Below are 24681 nucleotides of genomic sequence, written 5' to 3'. Positions count from 1 at the left end.
TATAATATTAATGTAGTGTTAGGATATTAAACATATAAAGTCTTGAGTATTTTTATATTTTGTCAAAATTACTTCAGAGATAAGCATGAAGTTCTCTTAATGCATATTATAATACTGATAACATCATTTTAAAAACAATGCAAAGATTTTTTTGCTTAAAATGACAATAGAAAAATTAAATTCAAGTAATTCATAAGAAGTGATGAAATATGATGAAAATAATAAAAACTTATAAAGAGAAGCAGTATCTTTTTATATATTTTATTGATTCCAGACCTCAATTGATTATTTTTTTCCATCTTCTCATTTTGGATGTGATTTCTTCTTTTTGGTTTAGAGCTTTCAAGTGTGCTGTCAAGTTACAAGTATGAGATCTCCCCAATTTTTTAATGAAGGCAGTTAATGCTATGAACTTGCCTCTTAGAACTGCCTTACTTGTAACCGGTGAGTTTCAGTATTTTGTGTGTTCATTTTCGTTCAAGTCTAGAAAGTCTTTTTTTATTCTGTCTTGACCCATTTTTCATTCAGTAGTGAATTGTTCATTTTCCATGAGTTTGTATGCTTTCTGTTGTTTCTGTTCTTTAGTCTGTGGTGCTCAGATAGGATACAGGGTATTATTTTAAATTTCTTGTGTCTGTTGAACCTTGCCTTTTGCATCCAACTTTGTAGTCAATTTTGGAGAAAGTTCCTAAAGATGCTGAGAAAAAGATATAGTCTTTTATGTTTGAGTGAAATGTTCTTCAGATATCTATTAAGTCCATTTGGTTTATGATGTCTATTAGCTCCAGTATTTCTCTGTTTATTTTTGTCTGAATGATCTTCTATTGGTGAGAATGGGGTATTGAAGTCTCCCACTTTCAGAGTGAGTATCTGCTCCTGCTCTGGTGAGAGCCATTACAGCTCTGCTCTGGCAAAAGTTATTATTTCTCTGTCCTGCTCGACTCCAGCAAAAGAAGGTTGTTACCCAAACCTCATTCAAGAGATTTATTGGGAGGGAGGAATCCAGGAGAGTGGCTGCCTCCAGGATGGGAAATGGCAACCCCAAACTGAACAGGCATAAGGCTTATATAGGGTTTCTTAGGGATGGAGTTTTTCCAAGGTAAAGATTTTCAGGGTGGGAATTAGCCAGATTTCAATCCCTGAGTTTGGACAAGCTCAGAGATTGGCTGGATTTCATACTCAGGGATTGGTTGGTTTCATACTCTGGGATTGATTCATTTTCATGCTGAGTTGTTCAGGGACAGGGTGTGTTACTTTGGTTCTGGTTTCAGGCCAAAATGTGTTTTATTGTGTTTCAGGCCAAAGTGTGTTTCACTGGCCCTTTTTAACATTTTGGTTCTGATTTCAGGGCCAGTGAATTGGCTTTGGTCTCAGGGTCAGGGTGTATTTCTTTGGCTGGCTCTTTAACCCTACAGCCCTCTCCTATCTCTTCTGACTAGTTTTGGTTTGAACTCTACTTTCTCAAATATTAAGTTGGCTACACTAACTTGCTTATAAGGTATATTTACTTGGAATATTTTTCTTAGTAAATGAATAGTGTTTTTTTTAACTAAGAAAATTTTTTCATTCATTTTACACACCAAAGATCCCCCTATTCCTTCCTCCTGCCCCCCAGCCTCTCCCCAACCCATTCCCCACTCCCCCCCCACAAGAAGGCAAGGCCTCTCATCGGAAGGCACATCCAGTAAAGGCAAGTCCAATCACTTCCCCCTGCCTCAAGGCTGCACAAGGTGTCCCATCATAGGTATTTTCTTTTCATCCTTTTACCCTGAAGTAATGTCTATCTTTGATGGTAAGGTGTGCTTCTTAGATGCAGCAGAAGGATGGATTCTGTTTTCAAAACCAACCTGATAGTCTGTGTCTTTTTACTGGGGATTTGATACCATTGGTGTTGAGAGTTATCAGTGAGGAGAGTTTGTTGATTCCTGTTATTTCATTGTTGTTCTTGTGGTGGTGGTGGTGGTGGTGGTGGTGGTGGTGGTGGTGGTGGTGGTGGTGGTGGTGACAGCGATGGTGATGGTGGTGTGTGTGTGTGTGTGTGTGTGTGTGTGTGTGTGTGTGTGTGTTTCCCCTCTTTTGATTAGCTGGTCTGGGATTTTTTTCTTCCTTGTGTTTTCTTGGGAGTGATTGACCTCTTTTGGTTGGAGTTTTCCTAGCACATTTTGTGAGGATGGATTTCTAGATACATAATTGCTTAAATTCAGTTTTATCACAGAATGTCTTATTTTTATCCATCAACTGTGACTAAAAGTTTTGTTGGGTATAGTAGTCTTGGCTGATAGCTGGGCTTTCTTAGAATCTGTAGAATGTCTGTCCAGGCCTTTCTGATTTTTAGAGTCTCTACTAAGAAATCAGGTGTTATTCTAAAAAATCTGCCTGTATATGTGTCTTAATTATGATTTCTATTGCTATGGCCAAACACCATGAACAAAAAGCAAGTTAGGGATGAAAGGGTTTATGCCAGGAGCCATCCCCAGCAGTGTACTGGTCCCAGCAGAGGGTATAGGGAGTTGGTGAGGGAAGGAAGTGAGCCAGACCATGGTGGTTAGGAGAATTTTGCAGCCTGACTGACTAGCAGCCAGAGTGCTTCTTTATTTATACAGAATTTAATAAGCAGGGATACATTCATGATGCTCCAAAACATAGATCATATCATTTTTGGTTTTGGACATGTGTTTCACTTCTTTTTGCTCATCTTTTAGTAATCATTAATAAACTAAGACAGAACAGAGTTATCATTTCCAATCATTTTCCCTCAAGTTTTGACATCATTAATAAACAGAGTTATCATACTTACTCATTAAGCCAAAACCCAATTTTTAAGAATTGAGAGGCAGCCGAGCAGTGGTGGCATATGCCTTTAACCCCAGCACTTGGGAGGCAGAGCCAGGTGGATCTCTGTGAGTTTGAGGCCAGTCTTGTCTACAGAGCGAGATCCAGGACAGGAACCAAAACTATACAGAGAAACCCTGTCTCGAAAAAAAAAAAAAAAAAAAAAAAAGAATTGAGAGGCATGGGCATGTGACCACCTATTCTCAGGCTGGTTGCTTTGGTTGCTTCAAGGACACTAGACGAAAACAAAAATCTTCAAGCCACTCTGGACATTTTGCCATGTTCCAAGCAGTGTATTAACTCTTAATAGTCAGAGTGCCCAGGAAAAATCCTCAGGCTAAAGCTGCTGCAGTTATTATTCAAATTCTGGCATAACACAATATTCACATTTATATGTTTATAGAATTTGTCTATATGTCTAATCTTGGCATTCTGTTGTTCCTTGGTCATATGACACCACAGTGGCTCTGCATGTGCTAACTTTTCTAAGAAAGGGAGGTCTTGACATCTCATTATTTTATCATCTTTCCACTCCACACTTGGCTCATCAACATGTCTCTATGTAAGGCAGAAGTATGTGCCAAATAATTGTCCGAGTGTAGAGTGGGAAGAGGCTTGTAATCTGAACTGTGGACAACTCTTCTAGCCCACTGAGTCTTGTTGAACTTTTTAAGTTTACTTTGTTTTGATTATCTTATTCCTGAGTAAGTACAGGAACAGATGTTTTAAGAATGTCTCATAGCCTCATGAAGAGACCTCTGGCTTCTTTATGTATCACAACCTCCAAGGCATAAGGAAGACCTTCAAGTAGATAAGAATATCTCCCTAAAAGTGAGGGGGGGTTAGTGTGTTCAGGACTTTCCTGGGGAAGCTTAGAAACAATACTCCTGGGAAAAGGTTTAAATGATTCATACAAAATTTTCCATCAATCCAATATCCCCAAACTGTATAAATATTAAAGGTTGTCCCAAGTATGCAACAGGTGGAGGTGAAAACCATATGTGGCATGGCAGCCATCATGTGGTTCAGCTTTGCTGGATCATTGTCAAGTGGCTGTGCAAGCCTTATGACTTCTGCCATTTCATTCAGATATGACTGTGCCAGGTTTATTTGGCTTACACTCACATCTTGCTGTTCATATTAAAGGAAGGATCTTGGAGGCAAGAACTGATGCAGAGGCCATGGAAGGGTGCTGTTTACTGTCTTGCTTCTCATGGCTTGCTCAGCCTGCTTTCTTATAGAACCCAGGACCACCAGCCCACCATGGGCTGGGTCCTCCCCCATTGATCAGTAATTGAGAAAATGCCTTACAGCTAATCTCATGGAGGTATTTCCTCAACTGAGGCTCCTTCCTCTCTGATGACTCTAATTTGTGTCAAGTTGACACACAAAACAAGCCATTACAATATGTTACTTTGTCTTTTTCCCTTTAAGCTTTTAATATTTTTTCTTTGTTCTGTATATTTAGTGTTTTGATTATTATGTGCCCAAGGGCCTTTCTTTCCTGGTCTAGTCTGTTTGATGTTCTGTATGCTTGAGAAATTGTCTTCTATGATTTTGTTGAAAATATTGAGCTGTTTTCTTCTTCTTTATTTATGCTTATTATTAATCTTAGGTTTTGTCTTTACATAGTGTCCCAGATTTCCTGGATGTTTTCTGCTGGAAGATTTTTAAATCAAACATTTTCTTTGACTGAGGTATCCATTTTTTTCTATCAGGTCTTCAATGCCTGAAATTCTCCCTTTCATCTTTTGTACTTTGTTGGTAAAATTTGTCTCTGAGGTTCTGGTTCAAATGCTTAAATTTTTCATTTGCAAATTTCTCTCAGTTGTGCTTTTCTTTATTGATTCTATTTCTATTTTTTGGATCTTGGATTGTTTTGTTCACTTCCTTCCACTGTTTGTAGATGTAACCAACCGTCTTATTAAATAAGAAACACAGAGCCGATTCAGAGAAGAAAGCCAAGAGGTCAGAGCTAAGAGCCTCACCCTTCCTGATTCAGCGATCCTCTTCAGCCAAGAGAGCTCTCCAAAAGAGACCTACTTCCTATGTGTATGTCTTTATATAGTCTAGCTGTTCTGCCTTCTCATTGGTTGTAAACCCAGACACGTGATTGCCTCATCACTGCCTGCATGTACTGTAGCTAGAGTTTTCCTGCCTGGCCCAGTCAGGACAAATCTCTCTCACCTGCCAGTCCCACAGCCACTCAGACCCGACCAAGTAAACACAGAGACTTATATTGCTTACAAACTGTATGGCTGTGGCAGGCTTCTTGCTAACTGTTCTTACAGCTTAAATTAATCCATTTCTATAAATCTATACCTTGCCACGTGGCTCGTGGCTTACCGGCATCTTCACATGCTGTTTGTCATCATGGCGGCTGGCAGTGTCTCTCTGACTCAGCCTTCCACTTCCCAGCTTTATTCTCCTCCTTGTCCTGCCTACACTTCCTGCCTAGCCAATGGCCAATCAGTGTTTTATTTATTAACTAATCAGCAACACATTTGCCATACAAAACATCCCACAGCACTTCCCCCCCCCCTTTTTTTTTTTCAAAAAGGAAGGTTTTAACCTTAACAAAGTAAAATTACATATAATTTGGGAATTTGGGCGTAGCTTCTCTTACTACTTCCTGCTGGAGGGGGGCGCTGTATCTTATGGGGATACAAAGAAAATTTTAGAATTATGGAATAGTCCATGAGGGTATATTGTTTGAGCCAGTTGCCTTCAAATCGTTCTGGATGTTGGATCATCTGGGCAATGGTGTCATCGGAAACCTTTCAGGGGGTCTTGGCTGGTCAAACCTGATGTATCTTAATCTGGAACAAATCCATAGCCTTTGGCTTTCTGTGGGAACAAAAGCAGAGTCTCCTTTCCAAAGCAACATATCCTTATATCCAAATTTTGAAGTCAAGATATCTTTAAAATATACAAATTGGTTTAACTCAGCTTCCTTTGCAATCAAATATCTCTCTGCAGTTAAGAATCCCAAAGACAACACAATCCAGATTCTCTGTGTGATATCCATCTTTACATGGCTTATTTTTTATATTAATTTTACTGTCTCTTTAAAGACTTTATTTTTTAAAACTATGCATTTGTTTATATAACTATATATTACCTTTTTTGTCTCTTTCAAGCCTACATATATTTTCCACACATTGTAAACTATTACATCTGAATCTGTCTTATTGTGAATCTATTGCTTTAAACTGCAGCAGCTGTGGCTGCTGGCTCTGCCCACCTAAGCTTCCCATCATGGTGGTGTTAGTTTACCACCAGCTCTGGGAACTATCGTGGGTCTATGCTTTTATCCAAGCAGCGTGTAGCCCAGAAACCTCTTTTTTTTTGTTTTGTACTAGCAAAGTCTAAATCCACCATGCAGCTTAATGTGCCACTTGCAGAGGCCTCATTCCCGCCATACTGCAGGTTGAGCACGCACACTAGGAACCCACCAGTAGCTCAAACCGGCAGGCTGCTGCTCATTTGAGAGAGACAATTAGGAAGCTGTTTTTAGCTCCGTTTTAGAATCTTTTTTCTCAGGTTTTAGGTGGAAACTCTTGCCACCACATTGGATGCCATTTGTAGCTAGAGTTTTCCTGCCTGGCCCAGTCAGGACAAATCTCTCTCACCTGCCAGTCCCACAGCCACTCAGACCCGACCAAGTAAACACAGAGACTTATATTGCTTACAAACTGTATGGCCGTGGCAGGCTTCTTGCTAACTGTTCTTACAGCTTAAATTAATCCATTTCTATAAATCTATACCTTGCCACGTGGCTCGTGGCTTACCGGCATCTTCACATGCTGTTTGTCATCATGGCGGCTGGCAGTGTCTCTCTGACTCAGCCTTCCACTTCCCAGCTTTATTCTCCTCCTTGTCCCGCCTACACTTCCTGCCTAGCCAATGGCCAATCAGTGTTTTATTTATTAACTAATCAGCAACACATTTGCCATACAAAACATCCCACAGCAATGTACCGCCCTCCAGGTCCTTAAAGGCGTGCGCCACCGCCGCCACACACTTGCTATGGCTTTAATAGCTCTGACCCCCAGGCAACTTTATTAACATACAATTAAAATCACATTTCAGTACAAGTAAAATACCACCACAACTGTTTGTTTTTCATAAATTTCTTTAAGGGATTTATTAATTTCTTCTTTAAGGGTCACTATGATGTTCACAAAGAGTATTTTAAGGTCTTTGTCACATGCATCAGCTACATTACATTTCTCAGGACCTACGGTAGTAGCATTGCTGGACTCCAGTAAGGACATATTTTCTTGGCTGTTATTATATGGCCATGCCACCCTGAACATTTTTTATATCATCTTCACACTATTTTTTATTTTCTGTAATTATATACATTTGAAGTATCTGTGATAATTTTAATAAAATTAATATATTATGACCTGTATTTATTTTTCCCAATATCAACCAAATGTTTCATTTCTTTTATATATTGCTTTCATTAACTTCCACATTTAGTATTCCTGTGTTCCTATTTGCTTAGCAGTCTTTCTCTGCACTTGATAGGAAAACTTGAGCTTCAAGTTGTTTGTTGATTTATTCAATTTACCGTGAGATATCTCTTGTTTTTGACCACATTGCACAGAAGTTTAAACCCAGAGCTCTGTGGCTTCTATCTGTGAATGGTTTGCTTGCTTACATTTTCTGTTCTCCTGAGAGTATGTGTGATGTCTATCAATAGCATATTTCCTAGGGATATAACCTAGTTTTAGCTTTTGCCCCACCCATTACCAAAGAACATTAAACCTACAGTGCATGTTGGTAATACTTTCTTCTAAATTATCAAATCCCTAAGGTTAAGAGAGAATATTTGAATGTAAGGTCACCTACCCATGTTCTTATGCTTTCTAGAGATGTTTACAGAATTGTTACCCTATGAACACTAATTCGATATATAACATATCACTTATTACTTGTTCTACTTGTGGTCCTATGAGGTTGATTAAAATGACCAATTCTGCAACTGAAAATTCAAAAGGAAATCTCATTCACATGTGTGAATACTGAATTCACACAACTAACTGTACAGAGAGAGCATCCCATCCAAGATGAATGGAAGAACATTCTGCAGTCCTTGCTGGGGTATTGAGTTCTAAGAGATGACTATATTGAACACTCTGTGCCCTAGCACATCAACTTCCTATACTCAGGTGGTTTTCTTTTTTGTTTGTTTTTGTTTTGTTTTGTCTTGTTCCCTCAAAGTACTCAACCAAAACTCATAGTCCATATCACTTACTTTTAATTTTCATTCTTGGAATCCTATCATAGAAGATAAATTCTATTTTGACTTATTCTCTATCATAAACCTAGTGACGTAGAATAGAGCCCTTACCTGTCGGAATCAAAAGCGGTAATTCTAAAATATATTCAAAGATGGAATTTTTCTGAAGCAATCAGGCAGAGATCGGAAAAGAAAAAGAACGAGTGTGATAGCCATCATCATCTGAAGACTGCCTGAATCTCCACTGAAGGTAACCACAGTTTCAAGGGAAAGACAGCCAGGGCAGCCCCAGCATGCAGAGCTGGATGTGTCTCTGGCCATGAAGTCTTTCTAAAACTTTCCTTTTCTTAGTCTCATGGTTGAAGTTAGAAGCTTGATTCTTCTGGGAACCTGTTTTGGTTTGTTTCTCTTAGTTCTTAGAAACTTGGGAACCTGTTCATTCCAGCACAAGAACTCACACTTTGGACCTGGTATATAAACAACACACATTAGCCCAGGCAAGAGGCCAGAGCTTGGCAGGGACACAAAGGTCAGGAGTTCATGGAGGCAGAAATCATGAACCCAAGGAAGAAGCTGTGGCTTTTAACCTTATTGAGACATGCTTCTTTATGCAGAGTGTAGTGATTAATGAAGAGGCCTATAGCTGGTCAAAGTACTCTGTGTGCTCATCTGAACATGGGTCATCAATACCAATATCCACCTTAATAGTCCCAGAGAACATTGCAGAAGGGTATTGGGAAGAATGTAAGAGCTGGCTGATGGAGAGAAGTGCTATGCAATTCTGACTTCTATATAGAGTGTGGCTGTTGCCCAGTTAATACAGTTACTTGTGCAAGATCAAGGCTATAAAAATTCTAGCAGAATTTGAAGAAGAGCTCTGTCTCAACGCTGTCAAAGGAGCTACTGGCAATTGATAGTTCTTGAGGATGGAGAGTCACTCTCTTTTGTGAACACAGCTGCTGGTATGTTACATACCCTGTGGATATCCACACACCCATGTACATATGTGCAGACTAATTGGACTCAGGAGTTATTAATAAAAGTGAAAAATAGAAGCTATGAATTCGAAAGAGCAAGGAGGGGCATATGGGAGGGTTTGGAGTAAAAAAAGGGGAATATAATCCTATTATAATCCCCCAAATAATTCAAAATATTTATAAAAGGATATTAAATTAAGGATACATTGACTGAGGGCACCATATGAAGTTTGGGAAAGATAGTGGATATGATCAATATACATACTATAATATATGAAACTTTCAAAATAGAAAAAATTATTAAAAATAGAAATTTACAGATTATTAGAGGTGGATTCCATATTCTTCTCTACAGACCCCCACAATTAGGCTATGACCAAAGGCCAGGACCACATATCAGAAGTTTTATGTGTCTACACAGTTTAACCTTACAGATAACCTTTCTATAATATTTCTAGGAATTTTAGTTTCTTGTTGCTTCTTATCATGTAATAGGATGGATATAGTTAACAATGTATCTCAAGATAGCTTAATGTCAAAGAAAACAGCCCAGAAGATTGAACTCTGTATTAACCAGCTTTCTGTTACTATAACAAATAGCTAAGATAATCAACTTACAAAAAGCAAAGTGTTATTCCTGGAACAGAATTTTAGAGGTCTGTGGTGAGTTGAGGCCATTGATATGGTGTGTATTTGCACTTCATGGTAGAAATGGGTGATTGAACAAAGACACTCACCTCCTGGCCAATAAGGAAAATAGAAAAAGTTCTGAGTGATATATCGTGTTTATGGAATGCCTTGAGTAAAGTAAATATCACAACTAGTCTCAATTTCTAAATGTTTCTAGCATTCCCCAGGAGCACCACAATACGGAACAGGTTTTTGCCAATGACATGAGACTTTGGGAGCAATTAAGATCCAATCTGTAACATGATTAATGGTGAACAAGTTTGAAAAATATTTATGTAACTTCAAAAGTATGTTTAGCAATTTATATTAGTATGATTAATTTATGCATTCAATTTTAAAAATTAATTTGATTTTTATTAAAGAAATTTTTAATTTTCTATGCAACATGAAATTTGAAAGCCCATATTTGTTGAAAAGCTCCTCACATGCTAACACTGTCATCAGCTTTTTCATTCAGGACACTCACATTAATATTGTATCAATTAGGTATTATTACTATATCAAGTCTTTCAAAATAACGTATGTCTCTAAGAAAGTATTTTCCTACCAAGTTGTCTCTTCAGAGCACCCTTAATCTCATTGTTCCTGAGGCTGTAGATGAGGGGATTCAACATGGGTATCACCACCATGTAGAACACAGACACCACCTTGTTCTGATCTGTGGAGTAGCTGGACTTGGGCATCACATAGATGAATGTGATGGTGCCATAGAAGAGAGTGACTGCAGTGAGGTGGGAGGTGCAGGTGGAGAAGGCCTTGTGGCGGCCCTCAGAGGAGTGCATCTTCAAGATGGTGATAAGGATGTAGATGTAGGAGACAGCAATGACAAGTACTGTGATCAAAATGATGGAGCCAGCAAAAAATGAATCTAGAACTGTAAGGATGCTATTATCAGAACAGGAGAGTTCAACTAATGGAGTAAAATCACAGAAAAAGTGATTGATTCTATTTGGTCCACAGAAGAGGAAAGAAAAGAAGGAAATGGTAAAGAAGGAAGCATTAAGAAAACCACCAATATATGATCCTACAAGCAACTGGACACAAATTTGTGTGGACATTTTGGTTGAGTAAAGCAGTGGGTTGCAGATTGCTATAAAGCGATCATAAGCCATGGCAGCCAGAAGGAAACACTCAACTGTCCCAAAGAAAACAGCTGAACCAAGCTGGATGGCACATCCAAGGTAGGAGATAGTATTTCTCTCCACCAGGAAATTGACAAGCATATTGGGAGTGACAGAAGATGAGTACCCTATGTCAGCAGAAGCCAAGTGACTGAGAAAAAAGTACATGGGATGATGGAGCTGGGAAGAGACTCTGATGAGAAGGATGGTGCTGACGTTCCCAGACAAGGTCACCAGGTAGATGCACAGGATGATGGTGAAGAGGATGACTCTAAGGACTGGGTCATCAGTTAAGCCCAATAAAATGAACTCTGTCACTGCAGTGTGGTTCCCGTCCTCCAGTAAAGCCATGGGACAGTGTAGCTGCTGCCAGATCAAGGCTGTGATGGAGACATTATAAGAAGGGATTTGTAAATGGGTAGTTTCACTTTCATTAAAATACAATACAATTATGTTTAAAGATGTCCAAGCATCCATTTTTATTTTCCTGCAGGGATGAATCTTTCTATAATTTTTAAGTTCTTTAGCCCAATTACCTAAAAACTTTCCCTCACATAATATGCCCTTTTCTTTACATGTTATGTTGTTTAACCAAGTACACCTTAAAGCAAAATATAAAAATAGAAGATAGATGAGAATAACAAATAAATTATGGGTATATTAATGAAGATAAATGCAAAGAGCTTTGGAGGAAATACTCAGATAGCAGCTAATATTTTATATGCTTCTTTAAAAAACAAGCGTTAATCTAATAATTATACATAAATGCAAAGAGGTAATTTATGAAATTTTGATATTTTCATAAATATGTTTTGGTTTTACATAAAGTATTACATTTTCACAAAATATTATTTTAATAACTTTGAAAGAGATTCTTTTATTTAAATGTGGTACATAACAGCCAGTAAAATCAGAGTTAGACCCCCAAGCTGTCTGAACCCCCTACTTAACACCTAAATAAGTCAATTAATAAAAATCTTTGACTCCTATATACCAGAATTGATGAAAGGCTGTTTTTTAAGGTTGTTAATAGATAATGTATGAGTTCCCTACATAAATTAAATTATTGCTCACACACCTACTAAACAGAAATTTCAAATTATCAATAAAATTATCTACTGTAAATTTGTTAGATTTTTTATATATTTGAAACAGAAAATGTTTTAACAAGTAATTTGAAATATCTATGCAATCACTATGAAAAACCACACTAGATACTCCACACATAACTAAAACAGGCTTATTCAAATCGAATGACTTCCTCCTGCTATAACACTAGTTTCTAATTGGGCTTTTATAACATGAAATAATGTTGTTTTCCACAATATAGTATGCTTTTTCCAAGCAGAGTTAAGTCTTTGTGCACAATTTTTAACAACTTTTAAATATTATACTTGAATCCTTAAATTTCAGTAAAGACCCAAAGTCACTCAACTCTTTTAACAGTGACACATTTAGGTAATGTTGAAAAATATGACTTACTGTTTTGTGTGTAGGTAAACGGGGATCCTGGTACTCTGACTGCTTGATCTCATTAAACTTATGATAGAAACAGAGCCAGCCAAGATGACTCATGGACTGACTACTTGATTACACCTGCTTTTTTAGCACTGTGACTGAGTACATAAACGTTTTTTCTCAGATGATAAATGAAAACCAGTGAGCCAGATTCATTACCAAAAGCCAAAGTCCTACCTCTTGAAGTGAGAACACATTCATCTTTCAGTAAAAAGTCAAATTTGTGGTGGTTATGTAGTCATCTTTTAACTTTTGCCTCCTTTGGGGATAAATCTCTGAAGATGCTGAAAATTCAACTGTGAATTCGGAAGTATCATGGAACATTATTTTCTGTTGTGGACACTGAGTCAATTCATGGGCAAAAACAATTAAGTTTCCAAAATCCTGTCAATTCTCAAGTGGTCAATTCATTATTTTGTTCTCTCTAGGTGTTCATGTATAGTCATGTAGGATTTGTTTCTTATTTACTACATCATAATATAACAAATTTTCTTATGAACAATTAGTTCCAAGTTTACTTGGATATTTGTAAGAAGTAAATAATGCTAAACTTCAAATATAAAAACTAAACCTAGTTTCATCCATTCAATATCTTTATCACTAAGTCTTTTGAATTGCCATCTTTAACATATGCCATCAAGTACCCCAGGGGAACATGAGGTGGGATTTCATATGAAGTTGAATTTTATTTATTTATTTATTTATTTATTTATTTATTTATTTATTTATTTATTTATTTATTTATGGTTTTTGGGGTTTTTTGTTTTTTGTTTTTTGGGGTTTTTTTTGAGACAGGGTTTCTCTGTGTAGCTTTGCACCTTTCCTGAAACTCACTCTGTAGCCCAGGCTGGCCTGGAACTCACAGAGATCCTCCTGCCTCTGCCTCCCAAGTGCTGGGATTAAAGGTATGCACCACCACCGCCCGGCAAAGTTGAATTTTAAATAACAAAAAAGTTTTACACATTTCCAATATTGTATAAGAAGACAGAGCATGAAAGTCTTAAAATTGTATGAACAATTAGAATTGTTAAATGACCTGGGTGCCTTGAAGAATGGAAATAGAGGCAAAGTATCACCTCTTGACTCATTCCCTTGGGGTAGTTAGATCTCAGCAGAACACCAACTCTTCAGCCCGAAGACTCAGTGGTCCTTTAGTTCTCTTGCTAACTCTAACTTCAGAACCCCTTGTAGCCCTGTTATTGCAGGGTTGGGTTGACAACCACTGCAATAACTACAGCCAATATTCCTATCAACATCCCTTTATACTAATAACTTTGCTAAGCATTTTACACATAGTGAATGTTCACAATATGTTAGGGTGTAGATGATTTTATTATTATCATTTTTCATTAGATAGAGCAGAGACTGGAGTTCAAAGAATTTGTGTACTGTGATTCTGACCCCTATACATCTAACAGTGGATTCATATCTTTCATGTCTATAAAGAACTGAAAACAAACCAAAACAAATGCAAACACAAAACAGACTCCACGCATTAATGCATTAACAATCTTGAAATAATAATAAAAACTACAAACACATGTGTAAAACAAAGGAAAAAATGTGTTCACTAGACTTAGCCATTAGGGAAATAAAAATTAAAATGATATTGGGGGTCCATTATGAAGGAAATAAATATTGGAGAGAATGTGGGAAAAGGAATTATTAAACACTTTGTAGGTGTCTCTGCCTCTCTGTCTCTCTATCACACACACACAAATTTGAAAAAAATGGAACTACCATATGATTCGTCCATACTACTCTCCAGTACAAACTGAAGGATTCTAAATCAGATGGCTACAGAGATATTTGCATGCTCATGTTTATTGTTGAACTATGCACAGTAGCCTAGACATGGAGCAGCTTGGAGGTTTATTAATAGGTAAGCTAATTATGAAAGTGTGATATATATACACAGTAGAATTTTATTCCTCTGTAAAGAAGAAAGAAATTAATTAATTTATTAGAAAATGGATGGAATTTAAGAACATTGTATTCAGTAAAATAAACTACTCAAAAAAACATGTTTTATCCTATACCTAGAAATATATATATTTGACTATATTTCATGCCATATAGAACAAAATATAAGGATATATATGTATAAAAATGTCATAATGAAGTTATATATTAACTTAAAAATAATGAAAATATAATCATGGAAAGAAGTACAGAGACAGTCATTGTATTTTACACCTGTAATACCAGCACTCAGGAGGTTGAGGCAAGAAGATTATAAATCCAAGGCCAGGCTGAGCCTCACAGCAACTTTGAGACTAGCTTAGGCCACACAAAAATACCTTTTCTCAAAGAAAAGGATACATGGATATATAAATTAAAGGATAAAAGGATAAAGGAATATATATATATATATATATATATGGAATATATGTATGGAATGCTTCCTATGTGTAACCATCAGGAAATGGAAATCAACACTTCATCTCACCAAACTTGGATGTCTATTATCAAAATTAATAATAGTAACAAGAGCTGGTGAGGCTGTGCCGAAAAAGAAACCCTTAATACTGTTGGTAGGAATGTAAGCTTGCATAACCATTAAAGAAATTAATGTGCAGTTCTTGATATTTGCTGAACTACTGTATGCTCTAGCTATACCACTTCAAGACACACATCCAAAAGTAATAAAGTCATCACATAAGAGCCATTTGCATAAGTACCTTTATTGTACCATTACCTAGCCAAAATACATCTTCAGCCTAGGTACTCATTAGCAGAAAAATGAATAAAGAAAAGATGTGGGACATACATCTGTCTTTAAAACACCTGTGGTGTAAAGGAAAAATATATGCAGCAAGAAAAATCTTAATGAGCCAAATATATCATTTAAAACATCCAATGTTCTCTTTCGTATTCAGAAACTATTTTTTTTTTTTTTATAACTAACAAAAGAAAAACTATATACAAAAGTACAATGACTATATACAATATATACAAGTAATAAATGTCTAAACAATGTCTAGTCCAATTGTATTTGACAAATTCAGAGAAAATAATTTCATTATCTATCCTATTTTGTTAAGTCCAAAATGTATCTAATTCACTTTCTATCCTAATTAATCTTCAACTATAACTAACTAACCTTCAACTATAACTAACTAATCTTCAACTCCCTCAGAGACCCAAGAAGGAAATAATATTAGCTAACAAAAATAAAAACAGAAAGTGCATGCAAGCAACTTCCAAAAAATTTGTGAGTTGACAGAAACAGCCAGCTGCCTGGACAGTCACCTGAGGTTTCTCCACAGTGTTGGGGCATCATCTTCAGCCTATAGGCTTAGCATATCTGACAGACTCATTTGTGAAGTAGGATGTACACAAGGTCGACAGTTCAACCTCACATTGGGTGAGAGCAGTCCATGTACCAGAAACACCTGAATTCCACTAGTGTCATGTCATGATTCAGGATTTTAAATTCTGGAAATTGTTGATTTTTTAATTCAGCTGTCCATTCTTGGCTGTGTATATATGGCTTCATCTTAACATCCCGTTCTTCTCCACATCCCTCTGTCAAATGCCAGTTTACTATTGCGAGGCGTGAGCTTAGTTACTCTTCAAGAATAACTGTTTCAGCTGCTGTTCCATTGCACATCAGAAGCCATCGGCCCACTGCCTATTCAGCTGCCTTCGAAGAAAAGGGCACTGTACCTTTTCCAAATTGCGAAGGCCACTTCAGGGATGGTGCCATATTGTCCTGGCCTCAGAAGATGCCTTTTGATAAAGCCATAACCACACTCGTTTTGGCAAGAATCAGTAGTCCTTTGTTTCATGTCCTGTCTGTCCATTTTGTCAGCAGTTGATTCAAGGATACTTTGTTGTCCAGTGGCTAACTTTTGCCACAATGAAAGTTAACTCCATATGCAGTTTCTTCAATGCCCATATTTTCTCTGAAGTAGATTGGTACTGCCAGGAGCCGACATGTCTCATAATCATAACAAAAAAGAAAAATTTTCTAAGTTATTAAAACATTTTAAATGCCATATTCTGTAGATCTCCGAAGGGTTTGAAGATGACCTGTCTAAAATATATCTGCTCAATTTTTAAAACATATCTAATATGACTACAACTTCTATTGTAATGTCTAACTACTAACTTTCATTTCTTTTTTTTTTTTTTTATTAATTTATTTTGCAATACAATTCAGTTCTACATATCAGCCACGGATTCCCTTGTTCTCCCCCCTCCCGTCCCCCTCACCTTACCCCCAACACCCCCCCCCCATTCCCATCTCCTCCAGGGCAAAGCCTTCCCCACAGACTGAGGTCAACCTGGTAGCCTCAGTCCAGGTAGGTCTAGTCCCCTCCTCCCAGGCCGAGCCAAACAATCCTGCATAGGCCCCAGGTTTCAAACAGCCAACTCATGCAATGAGCACAAGATCTGGTCCCACTGCCTGGGTGCCTCCCAAACAGATCAAGCCAATCAACTGTCTCATCCATTCAGAGGGCCTGATCCAGTGGGGACCCCTCAGCCATTGGTTCATAGTTCATGTGTTTCCATTCATTTGGCTATTTGTCCCTGTGCTTTATCCAACCTTGGTCTCAACAATTCTCGCTCATATAAACCCTCCTCATTCTCGCTAATTGGACTCCCAGAGATCCACCCGGGGCCTAGTCATGGATCTCTGCATCCAGATCCCTCAGTAGTTGGATGAGGTTCAGAAACTATTTTTAAAAGTGGCCTGAAAATAGAAAAGGGACTACTAGAGATTGAGAAGAGTATTGAGGTAGGGCAGAGAAATGCATTGACTGTAAGATCTGAAGTTATGGGAATAAATATTGAAAATAAGATGTGATTTACGGTACCATAAGTGGTAAAGAATTTGATACTGAAATGGGCATTTAAAGCCATTTACGCCGGGCGGTGGTGGCGCACGCCTTTAATCCCAGCACTCGGGAGGCAGAGCCAGGAGGATCTCTATGAGTTCGAGGCCAGCCTGGACTACCAAGTGAGTTCCAGGAAAGGCGCAAAGCTACACAGAGAAACCCTGTCTCGAAAAATCCAAAAAAAAAAAGCCATTTACAGGAAAAATAAATCAGGGCAGTAAGCAGGGATTTGTATGAAAGTGAATGTTTCCTGTAAACAATATCTTCTCAACAAAGTTGTCTTATGAGAAATTAATGACACAGATTATATTACTTGTTTCTTGTTTTCATGTCTGGCTTCTTCTGTTTTCCTAGGCAATAATCTCATAACACTCATTTTTTACTATGTAAATACAGTAGCAGAAGACTGAAGGACTTGGCAAAGTTCCAAAGTCATAAAATGTGTTATGTAAAAGGTAAAAATTTTGCTCCACAGAATCCATTGCACCCCAAGATATTTTTAACAAGTTCATATTCAGCCATTTCCAGATATTCGTAGAGATAATAATAAACAAAAGAAGTCCCCATCACATCTTAGGAATTAGAACACCCTGGGTGGATAGGATATTGGATTAGAGTCCCATAAACACATAATTTCTAGTATCTGAAGCAGTCTCAAGACAATCATCTCCAGTGGCCCCAGGACTCTCATTAAAACCATGAGTGTTCTAAGCCCCACCCTTAAGGAATGCAGAAGATAACTCCTTAAATTATGAGACAGTTTCTGAGACTTGTCACAGACATCCAACTCGCAGAAGTGGCTTCATTGCTTGTCTCTGCATTATGAGATGTATAAAATTCCAGAAAGAACTGCAGAAAGCCACCACTGAAGTGAGAGATGAAATTCTTCAAATGCTCTTGTTTCTTCTTGGTTTTAAGAGAGTGGAAGGTGACTCTCCTCCTTGAGAAGGTGGGGGTTTGTGGGTTGTTGTTGTTTCTTCTTAATTTGTTCCTTGCACTGAACATTTGTTTGTTTTTTTCATAAGCAAGAGCCAATGACTGTTTATTGCCCTGTAGAAGGTATTAGGGGAAATGTGGGCACCGATGACCTGGAAATTAATAATGTTGCTATTTTCTTGTTCCTCGTAGAGATGAAGCCAAGAAAAAAATGCACAAGGAAGTGATGGACTAATAGTAGAGAACATAATGGGAAAACCCAGATGTAGGTCTGGATAAGGTCCAGAGGGGAAAATATCAGTTGTGACAATATTGTAAGTATCTTGTTGTCCAGTGGCAGCCAAGGATAAGGGAGGATTGAAATGGCCTCACACTGACCTTGTTCCACTCTATTTCAATAGATTGGGGAACACATGATTCACATACATGAAAAGTATCAAAAAAAAATCATTGTGAGACCATCAGCCAAAGTCATTGTTGAAGTCTGTAGAAACTAGACATACCCTGATACCCTGATATTACCCTCTTGAAAACACCAAGAGCTTGAAGTTAGTATGAGGGTAAAGGGTTTGGGGTTTGGGGTTTTTTTCACAAATTCTAGAAATTTTGACATTCCCTTAATAGAAGATGACTTGTGTATATCAGGTGTGATTTGTACTGCATCAAGTAAGGGTAGTGGCTAGGAATGTAGAGATAATTTCTTTCGCCCAGGCTCTAAGAAACCACTCCGGAGATTTTTATTACCTTGTTAGCTTGTTCATTATTCATATATGCAGTTAAACAAGAAAGAGTAAAACACCTACACATTCATTCACAGTGCTGAGTGTGCAGAGTCCTGAGATCACTTTGGAACTGTCGACTGCCAAAAGGAAGCAAATACAAATCTATTTTTAAAAAACTGCACTGTAAAGGAATTAGCACATGCACATAAACGTTAGTTACGGAAAAGTGTCTGGAGAGCACAAGAGTTTTTTCCTACAGCTAGCGAGCTAGCCATGATCAAAAACATATATTCACTAGACTGACACTCTAGGATGGGGGATAGCATTTTAAAATGAGTCACTTTCCTGCCAATGATAAAGTTAAGCTTGTTTTAAGTTCTCTCTCTCTCTCTCTCTCTCTCTCTCTCTCTCTCTCTCTCTCTCTCTCTCTCTCTCAGACACACACACACACACACACACACACACACACACACACACACACACACCTTTAAAAAAATTTAAGTGGTGTATAAACCCAAAAGAAGTGATTAACACAGGCAGAGAGATTTAGGAAGTCTTCCCAGGCAAGTAACATTTGAACATTCTGTCAGAAAGGGCATTGCAGGTGATAGCAACAACACACACAGTAGAAGATCAAGAAACAAGTTGCTACAACTGGGGATGGTTTCTCACATAGGGGAGTTTGGCAGCAGGAAATGAGGATGGACAGGTAAGACCTTGAACCCTTGCACTTGGGAAACTTTACAGTTAGACAAGCAGAGGTTCTCCAAACTCCCATTGCCTGGCTATAAATATGCCACACAGGTGCACTAACTACCTGTGGAACAAATACCTCTCTGAGCCATAGTTTCCATAGCACAGGGAGGACCAATGCTGTAGAACTTACCTCTTATAGTAGCTGTGAGGATATAGAGTACAGGACAACAGAAACAGCCAATAAAAGTTGGAAGAAACTAAGAAACTAGTAAAGCACACCACTGGGTGTATCTGTGAAGGCTGTCCAGAGAGGACTGAATAAGGTGGAGGAACATGACCTGACTGTGTGGGATCATCCCAGGCTGGACAAGCACAGATGGAATAAGAGGGACACAGTGAGGAGAACCTAGAAAGCAAAGGCATTCTCTGTTTCCATGAGGCAAGCAGCCTCCTCTCGAGTGAGCTCCCATGTCACCATCCCCTCAGGCCCTAAGCAATGGAATCAGACAACCGTACACTGAAACTATGACCCAAATAAACAGTCCTCCCTTTAAGAGTTCCCTTTGGTATTCAGGTCCCAGTTATGAAAAGATAACTAACACAGAAATCGTGGATGCAACAGTTTCTACAAAGAAGAGAAATACCATGATGGAAGATTTGATATGGAAGAGTGTAGGAACAGGGAAACAGAGACCAGAGACTACTGCAAAAATAGAAGTGAGTGATAAAGTAAAATGGAGGAGGCATTTTTAGCTAGGATTCCAGAGTCCAGAGAATGTCAAATGAGTAAAAAGGAAATGAATTGAAAATGTGTAAAATTCTAATAAAGAAGGGAAAGTTGAGCAAAAACAATACCATATGCAAAGAAACAAGATTTGGTTGCATTTATAAAGCAGAGTGCATCATCTGGTTTAAGTGTACGATAGGTAGGAATAGAGTAGGAAGAGAACCAAGAAACTTTTCTATTTGTTTGTAAACAATATTGAAATTCATGCTGGGATATTTGTGTTTTCTTCTATGAACAGTGGGTATGTACACTATTTTTGACACTATAAATGGCTTGATTAATATATCCTGTCCTTAGAAATCTAACATCTAGTCACAGTGTGATGAATGAAGTGGGGGGAGGAGAGAGAGGGAGAGGGAGAGAGAGGGGAGGGGTGGGACAGAGAGAGATTAATAAGCCTAAAAGATGCAATTTTACTCCATAGGAAATAGCCAATGCAATTAATTAACAGCAGACCTTGTATTTAAAATGCAATACAGAATTTGGAATGCAGAAAATAGCTTGTTGGGTGTAAAGATGATAAACAAGTTTAAAATGGTCTCATTATATCTCTCTAATGTCTATAAATAACTTTAAAAATAAATACAAGAAGCATGATGGGGCCAGATTAACCCTCAAAATTCTGCTTTCAATACTTGGAAGGTGCTGAATCATGTTCCAAAGGAAACTGAAGACTTATAATCACGAAAGGTAACCAGTAGTTGAAGGAATTTTCATGGAAAAAAACTCTTCTTTAGAGATAACTAGACTGAGAAACCTTCAGAGGAAAAAAAACTGATCTTAAAGATGAAACATAGAGTTTCAGTGAAGATTGCTGCAGAACTTCTGTTGCTCACAGAAAGCCCTTTGTTAGCCAAACCACAACTTCCTTTTCAATCCCTACCTTCTATGATTTAACAGTGACTGAAATTAAAATCAAAATAATATGCACAGTCCTCATGTCATTCTTGCCCATAAATTTCTGTATGGATGGAAAATTAATAAGTGAATTAAAAATATGATGTGAAAATTGATCTTAGAAATTTAAAGTGATTCCTTCAGGTCTCTACTGAAGGAATATACCAGCTGGGGGAAAATGTTGATCAAACAATTATGACCAAATTTGACAGTCTGAAATGACACTGTTTTCAGAACTCACTTCAACTCCAGGTAAATTCAATGTGGCATTCTGAACAACTTCAAAGTCATTGATTTGTTCTAAGAACTATCTCACTAAGAAGTACTAATAGTGGCATTATTGTGTATTTGAAACAGGCTGAAATTACCTGGTAAATTGTTTATCTGGTTCCTTTCAACATTGTCACTGTGATGGGTAATGTTGGTTGTCAACTTGATTACAACTGGCATCAACTAACACCCAAGCAGCTGGGCACACTTGAGAGGATTTTTCTTGATTGGATCATTTGAGATGGGAAAACACATCCTTAATCTTGACTATACCTTCTGGTGGCAGGCTATGTGAAAGGACATGGGAGAAGGAAGCTTTGTCTACTTGTCCTCATTCTCACCAACGAGTTCATCTATCCTGCTGCTGAGGCATTATTTCACTGGTGTTAGAACCCGCTTCTCTGGAATTCCAATGTAGACTGATGACCAGCTGAGTCATCCAACCTCACAGACTGAACAACTCCCAGATTCTTGAACTTTCCAACATAACATCAGGCAGCCACTGTTGGACTAGATGGACCACAGACAACAAGCCTTAGCCCTAACCTATGGAATTGGAACAGATTTACATACTAGAAATATTCTTACCACTTAGACTCCTAATTTTGCCCTCAGTCGCAGGCATCCAGGTCTCTCCTTGCGGTTATTGAATTCATTAACCCAGGTGATCTTGATTAAAATCTGGTGACATCAGTGTAGAATCTCTTCACAATCATGTCTGAGTCGTCACCTTAAGTGCACATTCTGCCCTGGTCAAAATTGTGATGCCATGAGGATGGGCAATCATACCACAGTGACCACATTCCTTCTGTGGGGATTTTCCAGCTTCCCAGAACTGCAGAATCTACTCTTTGTTGTGATTCTCCTCTCCCATGTGACCATCCTCCTAGCAAATGCATCCATCATGGTGGCCATCAAGCTCAACCACAACCTTCACACCCCCATGTACTTTTTCCTCTTTGCCCTGTCCTTTTCAGAAACCTGCACCACTATGGTGATCCTACCACGAATGTTAGTGGACTTGCTATCAGAGAGCAAGACCATTTCTCTTCCCGAGTGTGCCACACAGATGTTTTTCTTCTTTGGATTGGGAGGTAATAACTGCTTCATCTTATCTGCCATGTCCTATGACCGTTACACTGCCATCCACAACCCCCTGCATTATCCAATCCTGATGACTCAAAAGATCTGCTTTCAGCTCATCATGGCCTCTGCTGTGCTTGGCTTCTCAGTTTCTCTGTGCATTGTCATCATAATATTCAACTTGTCCTTTTGTAACTCCAACGTCATTCAGCACTTTTTTTGTGATATTGAGCCTGTGGTCTCCCTTGCCTGTAATTACACCTTTTATCAGAAAATGATTCTTCTTGCATTCACTGCCTTTGTGTTGGTGGGCAGCTTTATTTTGATCATGGTATCTTATGTCTTCATCGTGACAGTGGTTGTGAAGTTGCCCTCTGCCAAGGGAAGGTATAAGACCTTTTCAACTTGCTCCTCCCATTTCACTGTGGTGTTCATACATTATGGGTTTGCTTGTTTTGTCTATCTGAGGCCCAAGAACAGTGACTCTTTCAGGGATGACACACTGCTAGCAGTGACTTACACTGTTCTGACACCTCTGCTCAACCCCATCATTTACAGTCTAAGGAATAAAGACATGCAGATAGCTCTAAGAAAAGACCTAGGCAATATAATCAACTTTTTCCCTAAAATGATAAATAAAAGATCCTAAAAGGCTTGAAAATGTATATGATGTTAGGGGGGAAATGGGGTACTTGCTGGTTAAAATGGTTATTTAGTGAAAAAAAAGCAATTGTTTTCTATTTCATTATTTTTTTTGTTTTTGTTTTTGAGACAGTGTTTCACTATGTAGCTCCAGCTGGCCTGGAACTCACTGTGTAGACCAGGCTGACCTTGAATACACAGAGATTGTCTAGTATTGCTAGGGTTAAAGTCCTGAACCATCACATCCAGATTTTATCCATTATTTTCTAATGTCAGATCTAATCAATTCTCACTCTTCTTACTACAAAACTCAATGAAATGCTAAAAAACCCACATATTTACATGTGTGTATATATTGTATATGTAGAAACTCACATACATACACGTGCTTGCCACACCAACTCCAGTGACGTCCGTGTGACATGAACAATTATGTCAATAATAGCGGATGGGAGATATGTGTCCCACAGGACTAAGCTCCCTGGAGGTCCCTGGCAGAGTACCCGTGTTATGCCTCCTTCTTGAAGGAGACATGCTTCACGGATCATGAGCTCCCTGGGCTTTGGGTTCTGTATAACTGCTTTTCTGATAATGTTCTAATTAATCTATGAAGCACAGCCAAAATTAATGAATGCTTGGGTTTTGAACTATGGAGGAAAGGGGAAAGGGGAAGCTAGACATGGACCTTATTTAGATATAGCAGAATGAGCTATTCCTTAAAGACCCCAAGCCTCTAGATAAAAAAATATATATATAATAATTCAGACACTTCTAGGGAATGAACACTCACCTACTAGGAATCCTTTAGGAATCCCAACTAAAGTGATTTATGACAAAAAAAAAAGTTATCTCATAGGAGGCAGATGGTGGGCCCCTCCATTGAGGAAGTTCAATATGAGAAACTTAAGGACTACAGCAGAACCCCTTCTCCTTACAGGTGTAAAAGTGTAAGAGTCCATATTTCAGCAGGTAAAAAGGTTTTATATTAAAGAGATATGTGATAAAAGAACTAAAGAAAGACTTAGGGAGGATCTGCAGCATCCAAATTGGCTAAATGGGTCATGAGAACCAGCAAAGTAGAAATGCATAATAAACTAGCAAGCGGCTGAGATAAAGATGAAGGACACAGCTACAAGAAGCCTATACAAGTCTATGGACCGTACTAAGTTTAAAAAACACAGACTGCTCTTTGGATCATAAAGTTCTTGTGGGTGAAGGGATATGTCTAGCGCCGATTAATAATTGTGTGCTTGCTGTTTTTTTAAAGATGATGTAATTGAATTATTGCCAAGCTCTTGTTGTTCCTTGTATGACTTGATAGTTTTCTTTTCTGTATATAAACTACTGATTTGCAGAAGTAAAATTGCAGCAGATTCAAACCACTTCTGAGTGTGTTGTCTGTCTGTCATTTGCTG

The 24681-nt window shown here is 38.1% G+C and overlaps 2 protein-coding genes across 2 annotated transcripts; one reads left to right on the top strand and one right to left on the bottom strand.

The window, feature by feature from the left end:
• Window positions 1-10277: 10277 nt before the first annotated feature.
• Window positions 10278-11222, bottom strand: LOC128093931 (olfactory receptor 502-like). Its single transcript, XM_052711848.1, has one exon. The coding sequence runs from the start codon at window positions 11220-11222 to the stop codon at window positions 10278-10280; it is 945 nt and encodes a 314-aa protein (XP_052567808.1).
• Window positions 11223-22316: 11094 nt separating this feature from the next.
• On the top strand, window positions 22317-23273 carry LOC128124894 (olfactory receptor 10T2-like). The gene has a single exon (XM_052761695.1). The coding sequence runs from the start codon at window positions 22317-22319 to the stop codon at window positions 23271-23273; it is 957 nt and encodes a 318-aa protein (XP_052617655.1).
• The last annotated feature ends 1408 nt before the right edge of the window (window positions 23274-24681 follow it).

Source organism: Peromyscus californicus, unplaced genomic scaffold (assembly GCF_007827085.1).
Source record: "Peromyscus californicus insignis strain IS unplaced genomic scaffold, ASM782708v3 Scaffold_4__1_contigs__length_199733344, whole genome shotgun sequence".
In the NCBI taxonomy this organism is placed as follows: Eukaryota; Metazoa; Chordata; class Mammalia; order Rodentia; family Cricetidae; genus Peromyscus; species Peromyscus californicus.
Note: the sequence above shows the minus strand (reverse complement) of the source record. Positions and strands in the feature narration are given on the sequence as shown.